Genomic DNA, 20,131 nt, shown 5'->3' with positions numbered 1-20,131 from the left:
GACAGAACAGCAAGCTCATCTGCAAAGTCCATTAAGGGCCAAAACTAATGTAAACGAGGCTCAAGTCCGGAAGCTTGGTTCAAATACCAATCCTGCCACTAAAATTGCTGCGTGACCTTGGGTGACTCAACCCCAGCCTGCCTCTTTCCTCTCTGTAAAATATAAATAAATAATATCTACCTCAAAACCATGATAAGGGATTAAATGAGATCAATTAAATGAAAACAGTGGCAGAGTAAAGTGTAGGACTGCTTCCATTTTTTCTTCTCTCTCTATCCCATGATAAAATGAAAATAACCTTGCTTTGCAAACAATGAAGAAACCTAATTTTTTAGGTGCAGGATGGTTATGTAAACCACAGCAAAGCCACATAAGGGAATATAAGCAGCTATTTAAAATGAAGGTTGCATAGCAACACAGAAAATGACCACAACACAGTGTTGAAAGGAAAAATCAAGTACAAAATGCATCAATTCAATCATGTATGAAACCCTCAGAGAAAATACAAGGAAATACACCAATAATGCTAACAGTGGTTGGGTCGGGGTGAGCAGAGATGAGCTTACAAGTGACTTTTTCCTATTTTCTAAATGTTCTGAAAGTATATTAAATTTATAACAAAAAATTTTATTTCATAAAAAACAAAAAAACCCACTCCCCGAACCACCGCAGGAACAATTAGGTATAACAAGAGCTGGAGTATGCTGGCGCTAAGATGTACAAGGGCAGCGGAGCAGGCTGAGCCACCCCAGAGGGCCCTGGGGGCGGGGAGGGGCCCGTCAACTGTCTCTCGGGCAGCAAGCCAGTCCCCGGGTAGCGGGCCTGGGGCCAGCTGCGGGCACTGAGGGCAGACGGCTAGGCAAGGGCTCTCCTGGGCCGCACTCCCAGTGCTCCAGGTCAGGGAAGACAGGAGAGCTGGGGTAGCCTGAAGTTTGCCCGCGGGTTGGGGCTCTAGATCTCTGCAGCCAGTGCGCACAGGAAAGCTGCCATGCTGCTGCACCCCAGGGTGCCTTGCCCACCGTCTGCTGTCAGGAGCATCCTCAGGGACAGACCCCTGGAATGTTCCATCTGCTCCTCAGTGGGAAAAGGATCTAGGCCCCAGGAAGAAGAGTAGGCAGGGGTGTTTGAGGTCCCTGTCATCACCCCCACCCCTGCCCCACTCCACTTCCTTATCTCCCCACCCCTCCCCAGTCCATGTGGCCTGCAGGAGCAGGGCCAACCACTCCAGCAGCATTCACAGAACAACAGACTTTAATGGAAATCATGAAGGAGGGAGGTGAGAAGAGGGAGCAGGAACAGGGCATCACCCATATCATTCCCTCCAGCCAAGCCTGGGCAATGTTCTGATGCCACCCTCTCCCCACACCTCACTGTTCTCTGGCGAGAGGGCAGGATTTCAGTGGCCCCTTGTCCAGCATGCCTGCAGTGTGAAGGGCCACCCGGGAGCCCAGTGAAGATGCAGGTGGTGTAAGCAGAGCACGGGCACGGGTGGGACAGCAGGGGATGAGGCAGCAGAAGAAGGTGTTGCTTAAGCCAGAATGATTCCCAAGGTGCCCCAGGGAAGGGCTGTTTGCCTCCTGGGTTCAGGGGGCAAGGGTTGAAGGGAGTCATTCACCCCCAGTGTGGGCCTGGTACCATGGCAAGAGATGCAGGGACAGCAGGTGCCAGCCTGTGAAGGGCAGGTGTGAGCTTCGACGGCACTGTGGTTGCTGGCTGTAGGGCCTAGGTTGGAGCGGGGAACAGGGTGCCCTGTCTGTGCCCAGAGTGGTGCTTGAGGGATTGACCAAAAGTCCCCAAGTCTCCCAGCATCATTATCTGCTGAAGCTGTGCCTGGACTGAGTATTTGCCCCCCAACCTACCCCAGACACTGGGGATACCCCTATTTAGCCTCCTGTAATGTTCCCACAGCCACCTTCACTGCTTGGAACACAGCCCAGTCCATCTAGGAGAAAAAGAGAGGACAAGGTGTTTACAGTCACATTCCTGGGCTCTTCCCACTGAGGATGCCCTTCCTAGGCCCCGGTTGGCTGCTTGCTTGGCACAGAGTAGATCTGCTATGCCACCCCAACTGCCCTCCTGGCCAGTGTCACACTCACCTGGGCATAAAGCAGGCGGTGATCAGGGGGCAGGCTGGGTCCCTGGTGGCAGAGCTGAGCAGAGAGGGCAGAGGTCTCCGGGGACAGGAAGTGCTGAGTGACACTCACTGTGCTTACTAGGCCCTGTACCTGTGCCAGACAGGAGGTAGGCAGAGGGTCAGTGGAGACTCGGGCTCACACATCCTCCCCTTGCCCCTCTTGTCCCTGAGGTCTACTTCCCATAATGACCCCCACCCAGCTCTCAGACAGCAGAAGCTCTGGATCCAGCACCAGGCACCTCAAAGGGCAAGGCCAAAACCATGCCCAGGGGATGCCAGAGGTGGCACAGGCAGGGTGGGGAACCGAGGACAAGAAGCTCAGTTGGGCTAGATGACTTCAAGACCACTCAGCTTCTCCTCTTCCTTACAACGGGGCATGACTTCCTGCCCTGCCTAGCTCTCAGGGCATCGGGAGGGGCAAAGACAGAGCAGGCCGGGGAACACTGTATCACTGTGGTGTCTGCTCTTGGCGCTTCGCATAGTGTGAGCTCTCTGCAGAGCCCCTGGCTTGCTGGGGAAGCACCTGGTGGGGAGCCCCCGCAGGCACCAGCACAGCCTCTCCAGGGGCCTGCAGCAGGGTCCAGCAGCTCACGCCCCACTCCTCCCGTAGGCGCCGCCGCAGGCCTGCGTCCAGGTAGCAGCTGCCTGGGGCGCCAGGCTCCAGGTTGCCTGCTCCGGCCGGGCACACCTCAAAGAAGAGAAGGCAGAATGAGGAAGGTGGGGAAACAAGGACAGGGCTGCCGGATGGGGCACAGACTTCCCAAAGGTCAGGGCGCAAAGGCCAAGAGCTGAAGGGGTCAAGTCTTGCGGGGCAAGGAGGGAAGGTCATAGGAGTGGGAGAAGGGGCTGGGTGGTGAGAAGCTAGGGCTGCTCAGGTTGGCAGAACAGAGATGTGGCTGGAAACAGCTTAGAGGAAAGGTTTAAGGCTCTGAGGCTGGGAGTCTAAACCCCCACCTTTCGTGGGGCTAGATGCCTTCAGTAGCCTCTGTGTCCCTGGTCCTGGGCCCCTTTCTCTAAAACCCAGAAAGATATCCTGCATAATCCCAACTCATAAACTGTCTACATGAGGAGATCTTGACTTGGAGTCCTGTAAACGTCCTGAATTGTGTGCTAAGTTGTAGGTGACTAGATAGCTGTATATCCTTGAGATGAGATGATCTAAAGCATTTATCAGATTCTTCTAAGATCCTAGATGCAACAAAGGCCACACAGAAGTTCTGATGCCCAGTGGAAGTACAGCCTTGCCTGCTGGGCTGAGGCCTCTGGAGCAGGCATGGCTATGGGGAGGGGTGGCCTTCATCAGCCCAACCAGAGTGGGGAACTCCTTGGGCACACAGGGATTCACGGGGGACAGAGAAGTAGACGCCCAGGGAATAGCCGTAGGGGTAAATGCCAGCATCGTGCCCCAACTGGCTGCTGGACAAATCCACCCCTTCAGTAGGACCTCAGCAATTGTCCCTGGACTTAGGACTCAGGCTTCCAAGACTGGGCCATGGGGAAAGGGGAGGCTGGTGTGTTAGGCTGGACCCTAGGTAGCCCCAGGCAGGTGCCCAGGCTCCTTTGCCCTCTGAGTGCATCCTGGAGTTCGATCAGTGTTTCCCAGGCCACCCAGTGAGAATATGCCCCTCAAACCTTCTCCATGAATCATCAGGTTTGGCCATATGAGACTGCCTAAAGGAACCACACCCAGACTAGATGAGGCTGTCTATGTATGAAGGTGTGCTTCTGTCTGCTCCCTCTGTGTGTTCTAGCATCTGTGTGTACATCTACAGATCTGTGTGTGTTTGTCGATGTGTCTGCAGATACACATGCCTGTGGGCAGGAGGGTGGTGGTGGACAGCAAGTTTAACACCTGCATGTCTGTGTATATGTATGTGTGTGCCTTAGCAGGGGTGACACTTGGTGGATGTCTTTTTCCCAGGACAATCAGAGTTCAGCTGGCCTTTGGAACTGCTGTGCCTGTCCTAACCTTAACACTAGCCTTCCACTGCCTTCCACCCCCTGGAGCTTCCTGCCCCCTGCTCATCTTCTCCTTCCCTGCTCCTCATCCTGTCCAGTCTGTCCCTCTACCTACCATGCTGTTTCCCTCAGCCTTCAAGTGCTAGCACCCCAAAGAGCACCTCCTCATAAGGTGTAGACAATGGACAGGGGAGAAGCAGGAGGACATCTCAGATGGGCTTCCCTTTGCCCTCTGCCAGCCCCCCCCCTCCACCCCCAGCCTATGCAGGGGATGCTGCCTGCCCCCAGGAGGAGCAGTGTAGTGACCTGAGGTGGGAATAGCCATAAGCTCAGGTCTCCACTCTACCACTTAGCCTCAGTTTCCTCATCTGCAAAATGGGAAAGCAGCAGTGCCTGCCACACAGGGTGGTTATGACGACTAACCGAGATAATGTACCCAAGGCTCTTACACAGTGCCTAGCCTGTGACGGCTCCTGCTTTCATTTCATCATGAGGTCCCTCCTCAGCCCCTGCTCTCTCTGCGTGCCCCAGCACACAACTCATAAGGTCCCAGTCTGCCTTCTCTGTACCTGTCTGTGGGAGTCAAGGCTGTCCAGCTCACCTAAGGGGCAGGGAGAGTGAGCACATGGGACACACACAACAGGGAGGGCTTCCTGGGCTGGGAACCCCGACTCCCAGGGAGCATGAGGGCAGCGCAGGGGAAGAGGGCTCCCAGCTCCTTCCTCACCATCTGGAGAAAGCGGCGGATGCGTTGGGCATCCTGTGCCCGGAACACGTGCCACACGGTGCTGACCTGGCTGCCTGGAGACCAGAGCCCCTCCCCGTCCAGGCCTGAGAGGAAGTCTGTGGAAGAAAAACAGCTCAGGAGGGCCCAGGGTAAGCAGAAACAGCACGCTGAAATCTGCAGATTGTCCCCACCCCTGCTTCTGGCCCAGGACCCACCTTTCTGTGCCCGGTGCCAGGTAGGCAGTGGGGCCTCAGCACGTACCAGGACACTGACCAGGTCAGCCACCTCCACACAGAGGTTCTTGGTTCCCAGGTGCCCACGGTGTGGGCTCACACCTGATGGAGGCAGAAAAGGGACAGCTGGGCACGGGCTCCAGGACTTTGGCACAGACACACATGGGCCCAGAGGTAACAGGAATGGGCTCAGGGGCTGGGCAGGGTGGAGTAGCACTCACCATACGCTGCCCACAGCTGGGGCTCCAGTGGACGCAGGGCAGGACCAGGTGGGAGGTAGGAAGCCAGGTTGAGTTTCCCATGGTGGGCACAGTACTCTGGGAGTGGCAGGCTGGCAGCCAGGTTCTCCATCCTAAAGGGGGCAGGGTCATACCCAGCAGGCTCAACCCAGGCACCCAGATCCCCTCAAAGCCCACCACTAGTGGGGTCACTCCCAGAGGCAAGCAGGGAACACTGAGGTGGGGGGTGAAGAAGGAGAAGTGACAGCAAGGGGCTGGGCAGAGCCTCGGCAGGTGGGGCCAGCCCTTGGTACTATACACACCTGCTGGTGTCCTCGTCCCCCAGAGCTCTGTGCAGCAGGAGGACGGAGCCCTCATCTGACTTTGGGCGAACTAGAGGAGGAGACATGCCATTTGCCGGGGGAGGAACCTCCTTGTCCAGAGGACCCCGGCCCCCTGGCAGCAAGACAGTCTAGTTTCTGCCCTGGGCTCTGCTTCCAGCTGCCCCCCAGGGTCACCATGGGACTTCGCTGTCCCCTGGCTCAGTCTCCCAACTCCCCATACCCCACATCAGGGACACTTACTTTCAGGCCTGGAGAATCCCTCCCAGAACGTTGCACTGTGGAGGCTTGTGGGCTGGGGAGGTCCAAGGGGGGTCAGTGCCTGCACTTGGCCTCCAAGTGCTCCAAGAGCTTCCGTCTCCCACAGGTTGCCTTGCAGTGTCCTCTGAATCCCTGACACCAACACGGGCTGTAGTGAGGAAAGGAAGAGGGATGCAGGGAGAATGGACAGGCACCCAACTTGGCCAGGCCAGAGCATGTTGTGAGGGACACCAGACCAGTGTGGGGACCAGCCCCGCTGCCCCTTCTGTGTGATGGACCAGGTCTGCCTGATGGTGACCCTGAGGCCCTGAGGGTGACCAAGGCCATGAGAATGGGGAGCTGGGAGGTGAGGACCCTCACCTGGCCCTGCCTCCAGTGCTCCTGGAAGAGGTGGAAGCCTCGCTGAGGTCTGGGCTCCTGCAGCCACAGCAAAGCTCCGGGAGGAGGCAGCCGTGGCTGCACTGGCGAGAGGGGTAGGCCCAGGCCTTTGCGCAGGCCTGGCCCAGCCCGCAGCCCCGGCCCCAGGGCTTTCTCCTGGATCTTCCGTTCTACCACCTGTGCGATGATGCTGTCCAGGATGTTGGTGATGCGGTCGTCCTGTGTGAAGGGAGGGATGGAGGAGCAGAACAGCTCAGGACCTGCCTTACCCCACAGGGAGGGCCAGCCCAGCCTCTGTCCCCGGGCCCCCAGGCCTCCCTCTGTGCCCTCGCTCACGCTGGGCAGGGCAGGAGTGACTGGGGCAAAGGCCATGTGTATCCTCTCGTGCCCCAGGCAGAGTTTGACAGCAGTGGAAGCCAGCAGTTCACAGAGAGAGGGACAAGGCAGCGGCCCTCGGCTGGCACGGTCCTCTGCTGGGGTCTCCGTGGAGTCGGGGGTCTCTGGCAGGGAGGAAAATGGTGAGAGGCTTCCCCTTCCCTTCGAGGCTCCACAGCCCATAGGGTCTGCCCTCATCTCTTGGCCAAGTCTGTCTCCCGCTGCCTCTCCAAAGGAGGGGCTCACAGTGGGGTTCTGACTGGACAGGGGTGGGGAGACTTGTCCTAGATTGTATTTAGATGTATTTCATCTGGAATGACTTGAGAAGAGTGAGGACGATTATTGGGGGCAGGGCGGGGGGGAGGGGTGCACTGGCTAAAGCAATTCCCATCTGTCCTGGGGATGCCAGCCCTGGCCCAGCCTCCCCATGCACAGTGTGAGCGAGGGCCAGGGGGGCTGCTCACCTTCCTTGATGTCCTTGGTCCTGTCAGTATTGCCGTTGCAAGAAGATTGTGGAATTGGGGGAGTTTTCTCTGTCGGCTCCTTCTGTTAAACCCATCCACCAACCCCCCCAATCCAACCAGAGATTTAAAAATGGCAAACACAGCTCAGTCCAACCCAACCCACAAGTATTAACAACAGACTCTTATAAATCCTAAAGCTGTGTTTACAAGGAGCAAAATATTATGTGATATAACATTAGGTGGGAAACAGTTGCTTACGGAATGCCACACAGTCTGATCTAGGATACACAAAAACAGACTGAATAAATATACAGGCAAGTGCCTGGAAAGAAATATGTCACAATGATAATGGTGGCATTATAGGGCTACTGTTGTTTTCTTCCTATTACTTGCTTGTAGTTTTCACCATGGGTATGTAACACTGTCAGGCACACGAAATGCATTCAATAAGCCATTTCTTGAATGAATGATTTTTATAATAAAAGCATGAACTTTATAAAAAGTTTATAAAATGCATACTGAGTGCCTGCTATGTGTTAAGTGCAAGGCACACAGGGAAGGTGGGTCCAAACTCCACCTTCAGGAGTCCATGCCGGCTGAGTAGAGAGACAGGACCCGCCAGCAAACGCTGAGCTGTAACACGCACAAGGTGGATAGGAGCTCTGAGCAGGAGCGAGGGAGGTGGGACAGGTGCTAGAGCTCAATCCATGGATCCCAATCCCCAGAGGAAGGTGAGAAGTAGCTTGATTTTACCCAGCTTCCATATCCTTCAGTCCCATCAAAAGATACGGGCCAAACCCTGCCAAGGTCAGTAACTTCCAAACACACTGCCCAATCCTGGGGCCAACCAGCTAGTGCTGGCACCTGTCCCATGCCCTGCTTCTTACCTGCTGGCCCCCATCCCCAGCGGCCCACACCCGGGCATCAGCTTGGCAGGGGCAGTGCCCCCGGATGTCAAACTTGACCCAAACCTGGTGCATGGCGGTGCTCAATTCTGCCAGAGCTGTGAGTGGGGAAGGGAGATAGAGTTTGGTGGTGAGTGTGGACAGGAGGCTGTCCCTGTGCTGCTTGGCCTCACCAAGCAAGAGGGCATGGGATTAGGCTGAGGCACATCCACACAGAAAGCTGCTCTCCCCAGGACCCGCCCTTTGCACACCCCATTTCTCCAAGATGGCTTACCTTGGCTGGAGATGAACTGGGTGAGCATCAGGGAACTGGCACTGTGCCCAGCCTCTTGAGGACACTCCTCTGTGGACTGCTCCTGAGAGCCTGTGGGTAGGAAGAGAGAAGGTGCAGGTCAGGAAACCAAAGTAACCACAGCTTAAAGACAGGGAAGAAGGACAAGGGCATGATATCTAAATCAAGGGGCTTGACAATCCATAAAACATGGGCTTTCTAGGAAACTTGGGTTCAAGAGTGACATAGGATCCTTTGCTTGCAGAATGCAGAGCCTTTAAAATGATGATATGCATTGCCAGTCTCTAAGATGATCACATAGAATACGGTGTTCTGAAACATTTCTGACCCTGCACCTCCTTTTGGCTATCTCTATTGGAACACTGGGAAATTTTAAGTCCTCAGGTGACTGAGTGGAGCCAAGGGAGAAAAAGCTGAGAACCATGAAAAGAGTAAGACTTGGGATTAGAAGACGTGAGTCTGCATCCTGGACCTAACACTTACTAGCTGTGTGACCTTGAACAAGTCACTTAACCTCTCTGAGTTTTTCTTATCTGGAAAATTGAGGCAATAATACCCACCTCACAATGTTGTAAGGTTTAAAAAGATGCAAGCTGAGCAAAGTGGGAGGCATAGAGTAGGCACTCGACTTCTCTTAAGGGTGGGCAAGGACACAGGCGTGGCCCTCTGATCTGGGGAGAGGGAAAAGTCTGCTCTAAGGGGCATTGAGCCATGGTGGCTGAGGTTGGGGCTGGGGAGGGAGGCTTTCTTGGGGAGAGGCAGCCAAGAAATGGCCACACACCTTAGAGCAGCCCTTGGAGGCCCCGTCTCTGCCCTCCCACCCTCAGCCTCCAGCTCCTTTCCTACCTGCTTTGTCCCTGGCCCTCCTAGCACCTGCCATGCGACCACAGGCCACACACAGCCGGTGGCTGCAGTGGGGGCATTTCCAGTGGGTGTTGAAGAGTCCACGATGGCAGCTGCTGCAGCAGAGTGGAATGCCTGGGTTGTCCTCTGTCCTGGTTGGCCCCTGGCCTGCTTACCACGGGAGAGAACAGGGTCAGAGGAGGCTCAAGCCATAGGTCCCTTTTGAGGACCTCCAGGCAGGGATGGAGAAGAGCAGGAGCAGCTTCCACTGTGGGACCACCCTGGAAGGGAGACAGGCCCCTTGCAGACACCCCCACCTACTCGACAGCCTCTGTAAAGAAACTCCCCACAGCACGTCTCCAGAAAACCCTCCCAGGGAGAGTGCAGGCCTCACCTCCCCAATTCCTGACCCAAGGATTTCCCCATCAGTCCTGAATTACCAATCCACACCATTTCCAACACATTCCTTCACCCACCTCCCTCCCTCTGGAGGTGGCGTTCCTGCAGGAGACTCTGTACACCAGAAGAGGAAACCTTAGGCGGCCACTCCTTCCCTCGCCTGGGGTTTCTGACTAAGCCCTCCGCAGTAGGTGGAAGGACGCCAGTGAGCACGCGCTCATTTACTCATGCAACAGACACCTTGTCCTGTGTGGGGCTGAGCGCTGGGGACTCAGAGCTGGTCAGGGCTCAGAGATGCCCTCCTAGCGCTCACATTCCAAGAGGGGAGATGGGCCCATAGACAGGGCAATGACCACGGCACCACGGGGTGGGCGCTGGAGTAGGAGAAAGGGATAGAAAGACGAGGGTAGGGATGGTGGGGGCAGCTTCACAAAATGCGCCCCTAGAGTGATGAGTAAGTGTTCATTCATCGGGGAGAAAGGGAGGAGAAGGCCATTCCAGACAGAAGGAACAGAAAGTGCCAAGGCCTGAGGGGCTGGGCAAGCTGGGGTGAGCCGAGGAGGACAGGCTGCTGGCTGATGTGGAGTGCTGGGAATCCAGGCTGAAGGAGTGGCAGGCTAGATGGGCTGAGGAAAGGGGGAGGGAGCTGAACTTTCTGGGACAGGAGGGAGCCGGCTTGTGACCCTGCTGCAGGTGTGTGCACACATTTTCAAATGCACATGCAGTGTTGTGAGAGGGAGCAGGAGGGAGAGCCTGAAGCCAGGGGGACCCACGGAATGTCTGGCTCCCCACTGGTGTCTTCACATCAGCCCAGACCCTACTAGCTTTCTTAGGGCCCATTAGCCTCGAAACGCAGGGAGGGCCCTCACCTTCCAGAGTTCGTACATATACCTGGCTCTCAGTCTTGTTCCCCCAACAAACCCAGAAGCTCTTAGGCAGCTGGACTGGACTGGGTTTCACACCCTCCCAACATCCCTCACCCAGGCCAGAAACTTCAGAACTCATGTTAACTAGAAGCCTAAGCCAAGAATAAGGGCAAAGCAGTGCAGGAGCTCTCCTTGAGCCGTTATCAGGACAGACAGCGTTAAGGGGAGGAAGGGGCCCACACTCTGCAGACCTCCTGCTCCTTGTAAAAGCACAGTGACCGCGGGATCCAGCCCTCTGGGCTCCTGGCTGCCCCACGGGTCCTGCTCACCTTCCCGCTGCGCCCAGGCCAGGGCTTCACGCTCCCTCCGCAGCAGACGGCATAGTCGATCCCCCAAACCACTTAGCAGATGCTTGGCAAGGCCCTTGCTGAGCTGGGCCTCAGGGCCAGACCCTCCTCCCTCAGAGCTGACTGCTAAGTCTTCCTCCTGATGCTGCTCCCCTTCCAGAGGCAATCTGAAGACAGGGCACAGGAAGGTAAGGAGGGAGCCCCCACTGGGAAGATGCTGGGGGCACACCGGGGCAACAGGCTCACCTCAGCACTTGCTGGGAGTGGCAGGCCGGCCCTCCCACCTCTCCAGCTGCATGGGTACAGCTTTGGCACTGAGCCACGCATGCCAGAGGAGCCGAACAAGGTGTATCCTGAAGCCCTGGGTCCTGGAGGCTGCTGGCCCTACCATCTTGGGGTCCTGAGGAGACAATGAAGCTGGTCAGGGACTTGCTGGGCTTATGTGAACCCTGGGCTGTGCCTTAGCACTCAGCCCACCCACATACAGAGCCAGCCCAGCCCCTAGGCCCTAGTCTACTAAGCCTGATTTGGAGCTAGTGAAAGTGAACCAGGCAGCCAGAAACTTCACAAAAAAAGGCTGGGCAGGGAGTCTGAGAATGACACGGGCAGATGGCTGAGAGGAGGGGTCTACTGTGCTGGGCCCAAGGTTGGAGCAGGTGGGATGATTATCCTGCCCCAAGTTCAAGATCCAGTCAGTGTGGACTTTGTTATATCTTTTTTTTTTTTTTTTTTTTTTTAAAGTAAGCTCTGCCTTTAAAGTAAGCCTCAGTGTGGGGCTTGAACTCACAACCCTGACATCAAGAGCCACGTGCTTTACCGACTGAGCCAGCCAGGCGTCCCTCAGTCAGTGTAGACTTTTGGATTGCTGCGCCGTGGGCTTAGCAATACCTCTGGCATCGTGTCAGCCTGAGGAGACAATCCCGGCATGGGACGGAGGGCGCCGGAAGGTGAGAAGGCCTGAGGGTTTCAACATAGGCCACAGGTGCAGTAACCCAAGAAGGGAGAGGGGGCCAACTGCTTCCCAACCCAGGCAGAGGCCTGCGAGAGTGTGGACAGACCCACGCCAGGTGCAGGGGTGCTTAGGCAAGGCCATTGAGAGTTGGGATCCAGGTCCGGCGGTCCTGGAGGCCAAGACTGAGGTGATGGGCCATCAGTGCCGGCTCCCTCCATGAAGAGCACAACATGGCAGAGGGGTTCAGGATGTGCCCAAAGTCCTAATACTGGCAGAGTCCAAATTGAGTTTCCATGATCCCATTGCCCAAGGGAGTAGTTGTTTATTCCTGGGGCAGGACAAGGGGTCCTTCAGGAGGGATAATCTGCCAGACAGGGTTAAGTGGCACAAGTAAGCACAAAGACAAATGTTTAGCAGGGCGCCTGGGTGGCTCAGTCGGTTAAGCCTCCAACTTAAGCTCAGGCCATGATCTTGCGGCTCGTGAGTTCGAGCCTTGCATTGGGCTCTGTGCTGACAGCTCAGGGCCTGAAGCCTGCTTTGGATTCTGTGTCTCCCTCTCTCTCTGCCCTTCCCTGGTTCACACTCTGTCTCTCTCTCTTTTCAAAATAAACTTTAAAAAAAATAATTAAAAAAAAAAAATGAAGACGAATGTTTACTGAGTCCTTACTCAATAAAGTGCCAGGAATTCTTCAAAGCCCTTTATGTGAATGATATCATTTCATCTTTGCAGCAGTCTTTATGAGGTAGATGCCGTCTTTATCCCCACTTTATAGATGAACAAACTGAGGCCCAGAGAGGTGCAGTAACTAGCCCAAGGTCACATAGCACCAGTCAGCAAAGTCAGGACCCAGGCACTCTGACTCCAGAGCCCATGCTCTGAACCATGTTGTTATATTGCCACCAACACATCATAGCTTGGGAGGAGGCAGATGGGAAGAAGAAGCCACTTTCTAGAAGGCTCTGGCCAGTAGATGCTAATGAACTCCCAGGGAACTATCACATTTTGGTGGGAAACCAGACAACTTGTGTGATCCACTCATAAACACCTCTAATGACCCCACTTCCCCACAAAGTCCCAGTCCCAGCTGCCCCCTCCCAAGCAGGGCCCCATGCACACTTACCTCTGTGGTCATCATGCTGTTCTGCCTCCACTTTGTTCCCAAAGGATGAGTTGAGCATCTCCTGCCAATCTCTGGCCCCCTGCCCCGCACGGCCTGGGAAAGGGTTGGGTGGGCGCTTGGCAGCTGGGCTGCCACCTGCCCCCTGGACCTCAGGGCTGCTTGCCCTCTTGAGGGCCTGCAGGTGGGCAGATGGGTTCTCCTCATCGCCGGGGCAGCCACCTGGACACCTGAACTGCTCTGAGTGTCGTGTGAGCCATGTCTTCTTCAGCTTGGTATGATGGCTGGGTGGGCAGGCCCTGGGACCAGAGGTCTTGTTTGCTTCCTCGTTGGATTCACTGGGCCCAATGGTGCCCCCCTCCAGGCCCTCCTGGCACTTCCCACAAGGGCCAAGATCTCTATCTCTAGGAGGTGGGTGAGAAGAACAACAGCCCACCTGCGTGGTAGGAGGCCCAGGAGAGGGGCACCTCAGCGTGGCTGATGGCCCCAGCTGGCACCCAAGGCTCCCACCCCCTGGTACAGCCCAGACGTTGCCAAGAGTATGAACCAGGCCTGGGGGACAAGTGGGCCAGGGGTTCCGGGGAACAGCATCTGGATGTCCCAGGAGAAATGGGCAAAGATTCTGATGCCTGCTGACTCCTGCCTCTCCGTCTCTCTGATGGAATGAAGGACGTTCCACTTCCCCATTTCTCTGGAGACGCCCACCAGGGGCTAAGCCCAGCAACCCAGGTTCCACAGTTGCCAATGGCTCCTTTGCCAGCCTGAGAACACTTGGATCCTTGTGGTAAAAGCCCTAAAGAGAGGAGAAGGGATGGAGCTAGTGCTGACTTTGATCCCCAGTGCTTCAAAGGACGAGCAGAACTGACAACCAGCAGGTGTGCGCCTGTGTGGCCTCAAGGGTTGTGAAAACACTGAAGAACTCAAGCCTGGTTTATAGGCACTGCTCCCTAAGTGCCTCCCCACTGCCCTGGCCACCCCAGATCCTTCCCCCAGGATTTCTCAGACCTCCGCACAAATCCAAGCAACTAAAAGGTTAGTGCTTGCCACCCCCAAAGGGCCTCCAGAATCTATTGAGATTGTTTGATGACCAGTACCATACTGGTCTTAAAATATTTTAAATCTTATTCCTAGGCATGGGTGGGTTGCCTGGGGCAGGGGGAGGTGCTATAGACACAGGCCATGGGGCACCCTCATGTCCCACTCCCAGACAGCCTCGTCTGCCCCACAACCCCAGGATGAGACCACACATTCTGAGATCCCAGTTCCCAGGGATTTGTTCTGGGTGGACAATGGGTGAGTCAACCCTGAAATGGCCCAAAGGCAAGGAAGGCTTTGTGAGATCGAATTGCTCAGAAGAAGAATTGCTTGGGGTTGACTCTGAGCTGACTACTTGGGTGCTGTCTTATCTTGTCATCAGAATGGAAGAGCAGAGTTGTGTGGCCCTGGCAGGGCTGCTCAGGGATCACTGAGCTACCTCGTGTGGCCTGAGCCTCAGGTACCTTCTCTGCTCCATCACTCACCTTGCTGCCTAAGCCAAAGGCAGAGGGCACTTTGGGCTGTCCCCCTGAGTACACCCAGGGGTGTGGGGCCAGGGGCCAGTCACATGGACGCTCTGGGGGCAGGCTGGACACTAGGTAGGGTGGCAAGCAGGTGGGCATCCAGAAGGGAGCTTGCTCCAGGATCTTGGTCTCCAGCAGGAAGGGGCAGTGCAAGGGCCGGAAGGCCACAGGGTCACTCTTGGGATGGCCACCATTATGCTCAGGAATCAGGGGGCCATAGCGGGGCGGGCACGCGGAGCCACAGAATGCCAGTGGGTGGTTTAGCATTGCCTCCTTCCAGCGCAGACCCTCTTTGCTGCCCAGCCAGCTGGCCTTCCTCTCCCCATTGCGGGGGTCTTCTCCCTCCACCAGTGGGAGCGTGTCCTTGGGGCTCTGGGGAAAGCCAGGGGGACGCCAAGAGTCTGGGGTGCTTAGGACACCCCTCCAGAAGGGAGCAGACTCTCCCAGGCACAGTGCCCCACGACGCAGGCCATCTCGAGGCAGGGTATCCGACTCCTGTCCCACAATGCCATTCTCAGGGGCTATCTTCTCCCAGGCTGGGGCGTCCTTCAGGAAGCTGGGCGTACTCTCCATTACTCTCCTGCCCTCATGGGGCTTTCCAAGAGGGGATCCCTGGAGCATAACCAACAAAGCATGAGTTTCTCAGGCACATGCCCCAAGCACCCTACCACCTGCTACAGAGCAGGCACCGCCCTGGCAGCACCAAGGCAGCTCAAACCAGTAAGGCAAGTGCCAACCCACAGCTAGACTCCACACTGCCTGCCCACATGCGACTCGAAGGACCTGCCTGGGTGGGATGCTCAAGTGTGGGGAGGTCACCCCTTTGCCCAAATACCTGGGACTTGACAACCCACCTGGGCCAGAGCCCCTCAGCAAAGACTGCCATTTCTAGGATAACATGTCCTTGCATTGCTGAGCCTGGACCCTGGTCACGAGCCATTGGGAAGGGCATGGGGGAAGAACCCAAAAGATGAGCTCGGTGGGAGGTGCTGCACAAGGGGACAAGAAGGCTAGATCCTGGCCCTGACTCAGTACCTGCTGCATGACCTTGGGCAAGTCATATCACTCCTCTGGACGTCAGTGTGCCCTTGTGCAAAATAGGGCTTGGAAGTTGGGAGTCTCAGAGGCTTCTTCCCACATTGCAGTCTGTGGATCTGGGGGTACTGCTTGCCTACCCACCCCTCAGCCCTACTCAAGCTTATAGGGGTGGGAAGTGAAGGCAGGGCAGGCCAGAGTCACTGGGGAGAGCTGCCAGGCAGGGCTGCTGGCTGGTATCTTTCCCTACACTTGGGCAGCCCCTAGTGTGTCTCTTCCCAGCTCTGTACAGTTTCTTGGCTTCTGAAGCAGAGTCCCCGGGCAACTGCTGGGGGCTGGGATCTTCACCACTGCCCCCAAGGGAAGGAGTGAGCCAGCACTGAAGAGGGGGATTAAGAGGACTCAGCTGGGATGGGTCAAGCCGCTCCAGTCCAGCAGGCAGTGCCAGGGCCGCTGGCGGCCGCTGGTAACTGCAGCCTGGCAGGGGGAGGGAAGGAGGCGGGGAAAGCGGGCTGGGCCCCAGAGAGAGGCAAAGGAGGGAAAATTGAACGTGCATGCAAAGGACCAGGATGACAGGTGGCACCAGAGCCGCAGCGCTCTCCCAGCACGGCCCCCTCTGCCGGCTGGATGAAGCCCCAGGAGAAAGGTGAGGGAGCCCAGAGAGCCTTGGCATGAGGTCGCTCGGGTTTTCTGGGGCCACCGCTCCGTCGCAGTCCAGCCCTGTCTGGCATCCTAACTTTTAGATCTGTGGCCCAGCCCGGAGAAGCACACTGGAAAAGCACAGGGAACTCACTCGCTGCGTGCAGCCCAAGCTTGCCTCAGAAATGCCCCGCTACGAGTATCCCCTGAAGGCCCGCCCCTGGCGCCCCCTCTCGGCCCTTACCTGGGCTTCGCAGGCCGGGCGCGGCGCGGGCGGCGGCGGCGGTCGTCGTGGCCGGCGCCGGGCGCCCGCTCCCCATGGGCCGGCTCCGGGGCCTCCCGGCCGGCGAGCGAGGACGCGTTCTCCCGCTCTCTGCTCTGCTCTTTCCCCCGGGGCGGCGGGGGCGCTCTAGGGCCGCAGGTTAGAGGGGTCGGATTCCGGGATTTGCAGGATGCGGCACACGGCGCGGATTGGCCGCACCAGCTTCTGGGCCGAGGCCGTGGGTTGCGCCATGGGACGCCGAGACTCCGTGCTGCGCCGCGGGGAGGGCCGGGCCGGGGCTAGGGAGCGGGTGCCCCCGGAGGGAGAGTGGGAGCCGGGCCGGGGGGAACGTGCGCCCCGGGTCGGAAACGGCCGAGTCGGGGGAAAGGCCGAAGGGCCGGGGGAGGGGGTCGTGCCTGGAAGGGGGGCCCGATCCCGGGTCCCAGGAGAGAGGCACCAGAGAGGGCGCAGCACGGCGCAGCGCGGCTAATGGAGGGAGAGCGCGGCGGACAGCGCAGCAAGACCTCTCATCGCCATCGCCAGACGCGCAACTGAGAGTGGGGAAGCTGCTCCGCCGGTTTCCTCCTCCAGCACCCTGCGGGAAACAGGAGCCCGTGATTCGGCGGCCCCGCCTGGGCCTGCCCCCTCCCGGGCCCTGGGGGCTTCCGCCAACGCCCCGGCGATGCCACCGGCTGCGCACGGGGAGAATGAGCCCTTTGTTCCCCCCTCCCCCCCGCGGCACCCGGGCGCCTGCCGAGAGAGGCTCCCCCGGGGCAGCGTGCCAGCTTCCCAGCCGCCCCACCCTCCCGTGGGCCCGGCCCCGGAGCCTGGCAGGCGGGCAGCACCCCCACTATAGGTGCCAAGCCCGGGAACTGGAGCAAAGGGCGGGAGGGGCCGGACCAGGCCATGGTGGGGCGGGGTGCCCCCCGGGGTGCTAGGGCGGGGCGGCTGGGAGGGGGCAGTGCCAGAGCTGGCAGGGGCAGTCGGGTTCTCACGGGTCAGTGATGGGCTCCTGACCCACGCCAGCCGACCCTGTGCCTGCTGGACCACTTGCTTGTGGTCCTTCAGCTCTGGCACATGGGTACACCCCCCGTGGCCCAGGTCTGCCCTACCTCATCCTCACCTGGCCAAGCTGCTTTTCACCATTCTTGACTAAAGCCCCCTTCCAAGTCCCAGTAGCAGGCCCTGTGTCCTGCCTTAGCAGTTCCGGGAGACCTAGGCTCTGGTCTGTCCCTGCTCCATGGGCCTAGGTTTCACCAAGTGTCCAGAGAGGAGGTGGGACCACATGAGCCCCAACACCTGCTCCAGCCTGGTGTTCTGGGGGTCTGCCCTATCCCAGTTCCTAGTGCTTCCAGGCCCAGCACTGGAGAGCAGCCCATGGGAGTGGCTCCTGGGAGGGAGCAGAGAGGAGGAGAGGAAATGGGAAAGCAGGGCACCCTCCACCCGAGGAAGCATCCCGGCTCCTCTGCGGGGGTGGTTCCAGAGCACAGACACAAACAGACAGATTCAAACACACACAGACAGATTCAGACACACATAGAAACCCACACGCCCAACGGGCGCTTCCCTTCCCCTCAGGCCCCCCCACCTCTCACCCCACAGCTCCCCTGCCACCCTATGGAAGCCGTCCTTGGCCTGCCTTCACCCGGCCTAGGACAGAGGCAGCACCACCCCACCCACCCCCATCCCAACCAAGGGATGAGCTCTCAGATGCCTCTAGCCTGGTTCGAAGTCACACTAACATCCCTGGAGAGGGGAGCCATAAAGAGCTGGGAGCAAGCCTTCCTCCCAAGAGACAAAGGCAGGAATCCTTTTCCCAGATGGGGAGAAGAGGAGGGGGCCTAAGAAGAGGAGTCCTGAAGGGGCACTGGGCAGGACTTGGGTCATGTTGGCATAGATTCACTCAGCCCCTCCACCTCCCCCCAGAGGCCGCTTCTGTGGCAGGGCAGGCTGGTAGGGGTTGTTTACATGACTAAGTTATTAACACTCCCTTCCTCCCCCAGCTCCCCTGAGGGGTGGCCTGGACCTGAGTGTGCCCAGGAATATGATCATGGAGGGTCTAATGCAGACTGCAATGCCAAGATCCCAAGCCCCAGACCCTCCCCCAGGCTGGCTCCACGATGCAGATGGGGGGCTGGGGTGTGCCTGTGGTCCCCCATCTGTGTCCTCTGGCAGCCAAAGCTGGTCGGAGAGTCTAGGGGGGAGAAGTCTGGGCCCTTCAGCTTAGGGCCTAGAAGAGGCTGGGAAGGGCAGGGTGGGACTCTGTGTTGTCCTGGGTGCTGAGGCCTGTCACTGTCATCCCAAAGGAGATGGGGACTGTCCCAGGGGAGTATGACAGACAACTCCCCCCCCCACCTCACCCCCAGTTGCCTTGTCTGCCTTGTTAGGTCACAGTCTCTGGACTAGAACAGGACTCTCAGAATAGGTTCCTGAATGCCGAGGGGGTTATAGGGAGGTGCGGGGAGAAGGCCCTTTCCACCCTCACCCAGCTCCCCATCTTGCTTCACAGCCCATGCCACCGGCCCACAGAGCCCTTATAGCCGGCTATTCTGTGCCTGAGGACGGGGAAGATCTAAGGAGACACACAAAAGACACAAACACAGAAGGAAAGCCACACACGCGGGGACACAATGCTGAATTCGTGGACAAAGGCAAGCTGACCAGCACCCCCAGATGCGTACTGGCCCACCCCAGGCTCACATAGAGCCCTCAAGAGCACACACACACATACACACACACACTCTGATACACACATTCATGCTGACAAGCACAGCAGCACTCACGAGCCAGCTGCCCTCACGCTGTCCCCAGAGCCCCTTACCTGGGCAAGCACAGTGCCCCTCGGGTGGAACAGCCCCCTGCCCAGGGGAGGGCAGCAGGCGGGGGCGGGGGAAGGAGCCCCGGAGAGTCAGGCCAAGCTGCCACTAATCCGGGCGGGGAGAGGGGGGGGCACCCACGTCAGAGCGGGGACTGCCGGGTGGAGGGCATCTGAGGACATCCCCTCCCACACACGCGGCCGTCTGGGCACCTAGCCCTACTTCCCCAGCCCCTCCATCCTTCAGACAGCTGAGGCTGGCCTCCCCCCACTCTGCCCCCCACCCTTGTGGCAAAGCCTGGACTGGGGGGCATGGGGGAGGGGGAATACCGGGGAGAATTCTCCCAGGACCTGGGGTGAGGGGGAGAGAGGAAGGGAAGTGTGGAAATGCTTTTGGAGCCAGGAGGAAGCTCTACAGTAGATGCCCCCTCCCCTCATGCCCACCCACCCACATCCCTGACCTAATTCCTCTTCTCAGCCCACACCTCCCCAGTGCCCCATCCTCCCTCCCCCACCCTCCCCTCCCGGCATCTAACCACCCTAGTAGAGAAAGCTACCTCATTCTGCCCCAGGCTCAAGACCTTCTGCCTAGCAACCAGGCTCTGGCCCCCAGGGTTTCCTGAGCAGCAGGCATCATCCTCCTGCCGGCATTTCTGCCCCCTACCCAGCCATTATCCCTGATGTTTATCAGGGACAAGGGGCAAGAGCCTGGGTGCTCTTGTCAACCCCCTTATGGGTGGGGCAGTGCCAGCCCAGACTCCCCAACTCAGCTTGGGCCAGGGCCGTGTTGAAACAAGAGGTTAACTATCTGCAGCCCAAGAGTGGCGGTAAGACTACAGCAGGGGGCCAAGTGCACCTCGAGGCCAGAGGCAGGAAGGGGGACCAGGACATGAAAGGGCCACAGGCTGAAAGGGGCTGAAGAGGCAGGGAGAGGGGGGAGCCGTCTAAGGTCCAAAAGAAGGTGGGGCAGTGCAGAGGCAGGAAAGAGGAGGCCAGGAATTCAGGACCA

General features: G+C 58.1%; 2 protein-coding genes across 3 annotated transcripts; both read right to left on the bottom strand.

Annotated features, from left to right (window-relative positions):
• Window positions 1-606: 606 nt before the first annotated feature.
• On the bottom strand, window positions 607-16,405 carry HR (HR lysine demethylase and nuclear receptor corepressor). 2 transcript variants are annotated; one of them, XM_011281452.4, is made up of 19 exons: window positions 16,290-16,405; window positions 14,333-14,983; window positions 12,816-13,605; window positions 10,989-11,142; window positions 10,725-10,909; window positions 9,134-9,301; window positions 8,270-8,359; window positions 7,978-8,093; window positions 7,091-7,172; window positions 6,588-6,751; window positions 6,234-6,470; window positions 5,856-6,021; window positions 5,595-5,664; window positions 5,275-5,405; window positions 5,036-5,155; window positions 4,821-4,936; window positions 2,658-2,822; window positions 2,097-2,225; window positions 607-1,942 (listed from the first exon to the last, which is right to left on the bottom strand). In XM_011281452.4, the coding sequence occupies exons 2-19, from the start codon at window positions 14,942-14,944 to the stop codon at window positions 1,880-1,882; spliced, it is 3,558 nt and encodes a 1,185-aa protein (XP_011279754.2). In that variant the 5' UTR covers window positions 14,945-14,983; window positions 16,290-16,405; the 3' UTR covers window positions 607-1,879. The 2 variants fall into 2 exon arrangements, with proteins under 2 accessions (XP_011279754.2, XP_023108280.2); XM_023252512.2 differs by having other exon boundaries at window positions 9,134-9,298.
• A 35-nt stretch (window positions 16,406-16,440) lies between these two features.
• HRURF (HR upstream open reading frame) lies at window positions 16,441-19,253 on the bottom strand. The gene is made up of 2 exons (XM_045055413.1): window positions 19,129-19,253; window positions 16,441-16,902 (listed from the first exon to the last, which is right to left on the bottom strand). Exon 2 carries the CDS (start codon window positions 16,557-16,559, stop codon window positions 16,455-16,457), a length of 105 nt encoding a protein of 34 aa, XP_044911348.1. The 5' UTR covers window positions 16,560-16,902; window positions 19,129-19,253; the 3' UTR covers window positions 16,441-16,454.
• Window positions 19,254-20,131: the final 878 nt, after the last annotated feature.

This window comes from Felis catus, chromosome B1 (genome assembly GCF_018350175.1).
Source record: "Felis catus isolate Fca126 chromosome B1, F.catus_Fca126_mat1.0, whole genome shotgun sequence".
NCBI classification, from domain to species: Eukaryota; Metazoa; Chordata; class Mammalia; order Carnivora; family Felidae; genus Felis; species Felis catus.
The sequence above is the reverse complement of the archived record's forward strand: the minus strand, read 5'-3'. Positions and strand labels throughout refer to the sequence as shown.

Coding starts and splice junctions, on each gene's coding strand:
- HR (XM_011281452.4), bottom strand. CDS start 14,944: ATGGAGAGTACGCCCAGCTTCCTGAAGGACGCCCCAGCCTGGGAGAAG. Junction 10,910..10,988: donor CACTCCCAGCAAGTGCTGAG/GTGAGCCTGTTG, acceptor CCCTGTCTTCAG/ATTGCCTCTGGAAGGGGAGC. Junction 5,665..5,855: donor GGGATTCTCCAGGCCTGAAA/GTAAGTGTCCCT, acceptor CTCCTCCTCTAG/TTCGCCCAAAGTCAGATGAG.
- HRURF (XM_045055413.1), bottom strand. CDS start 16,559: ATGGCGCAACCCACGGCCTCGGCCCAGAAGCTGGTGCGGCCAATCCGC.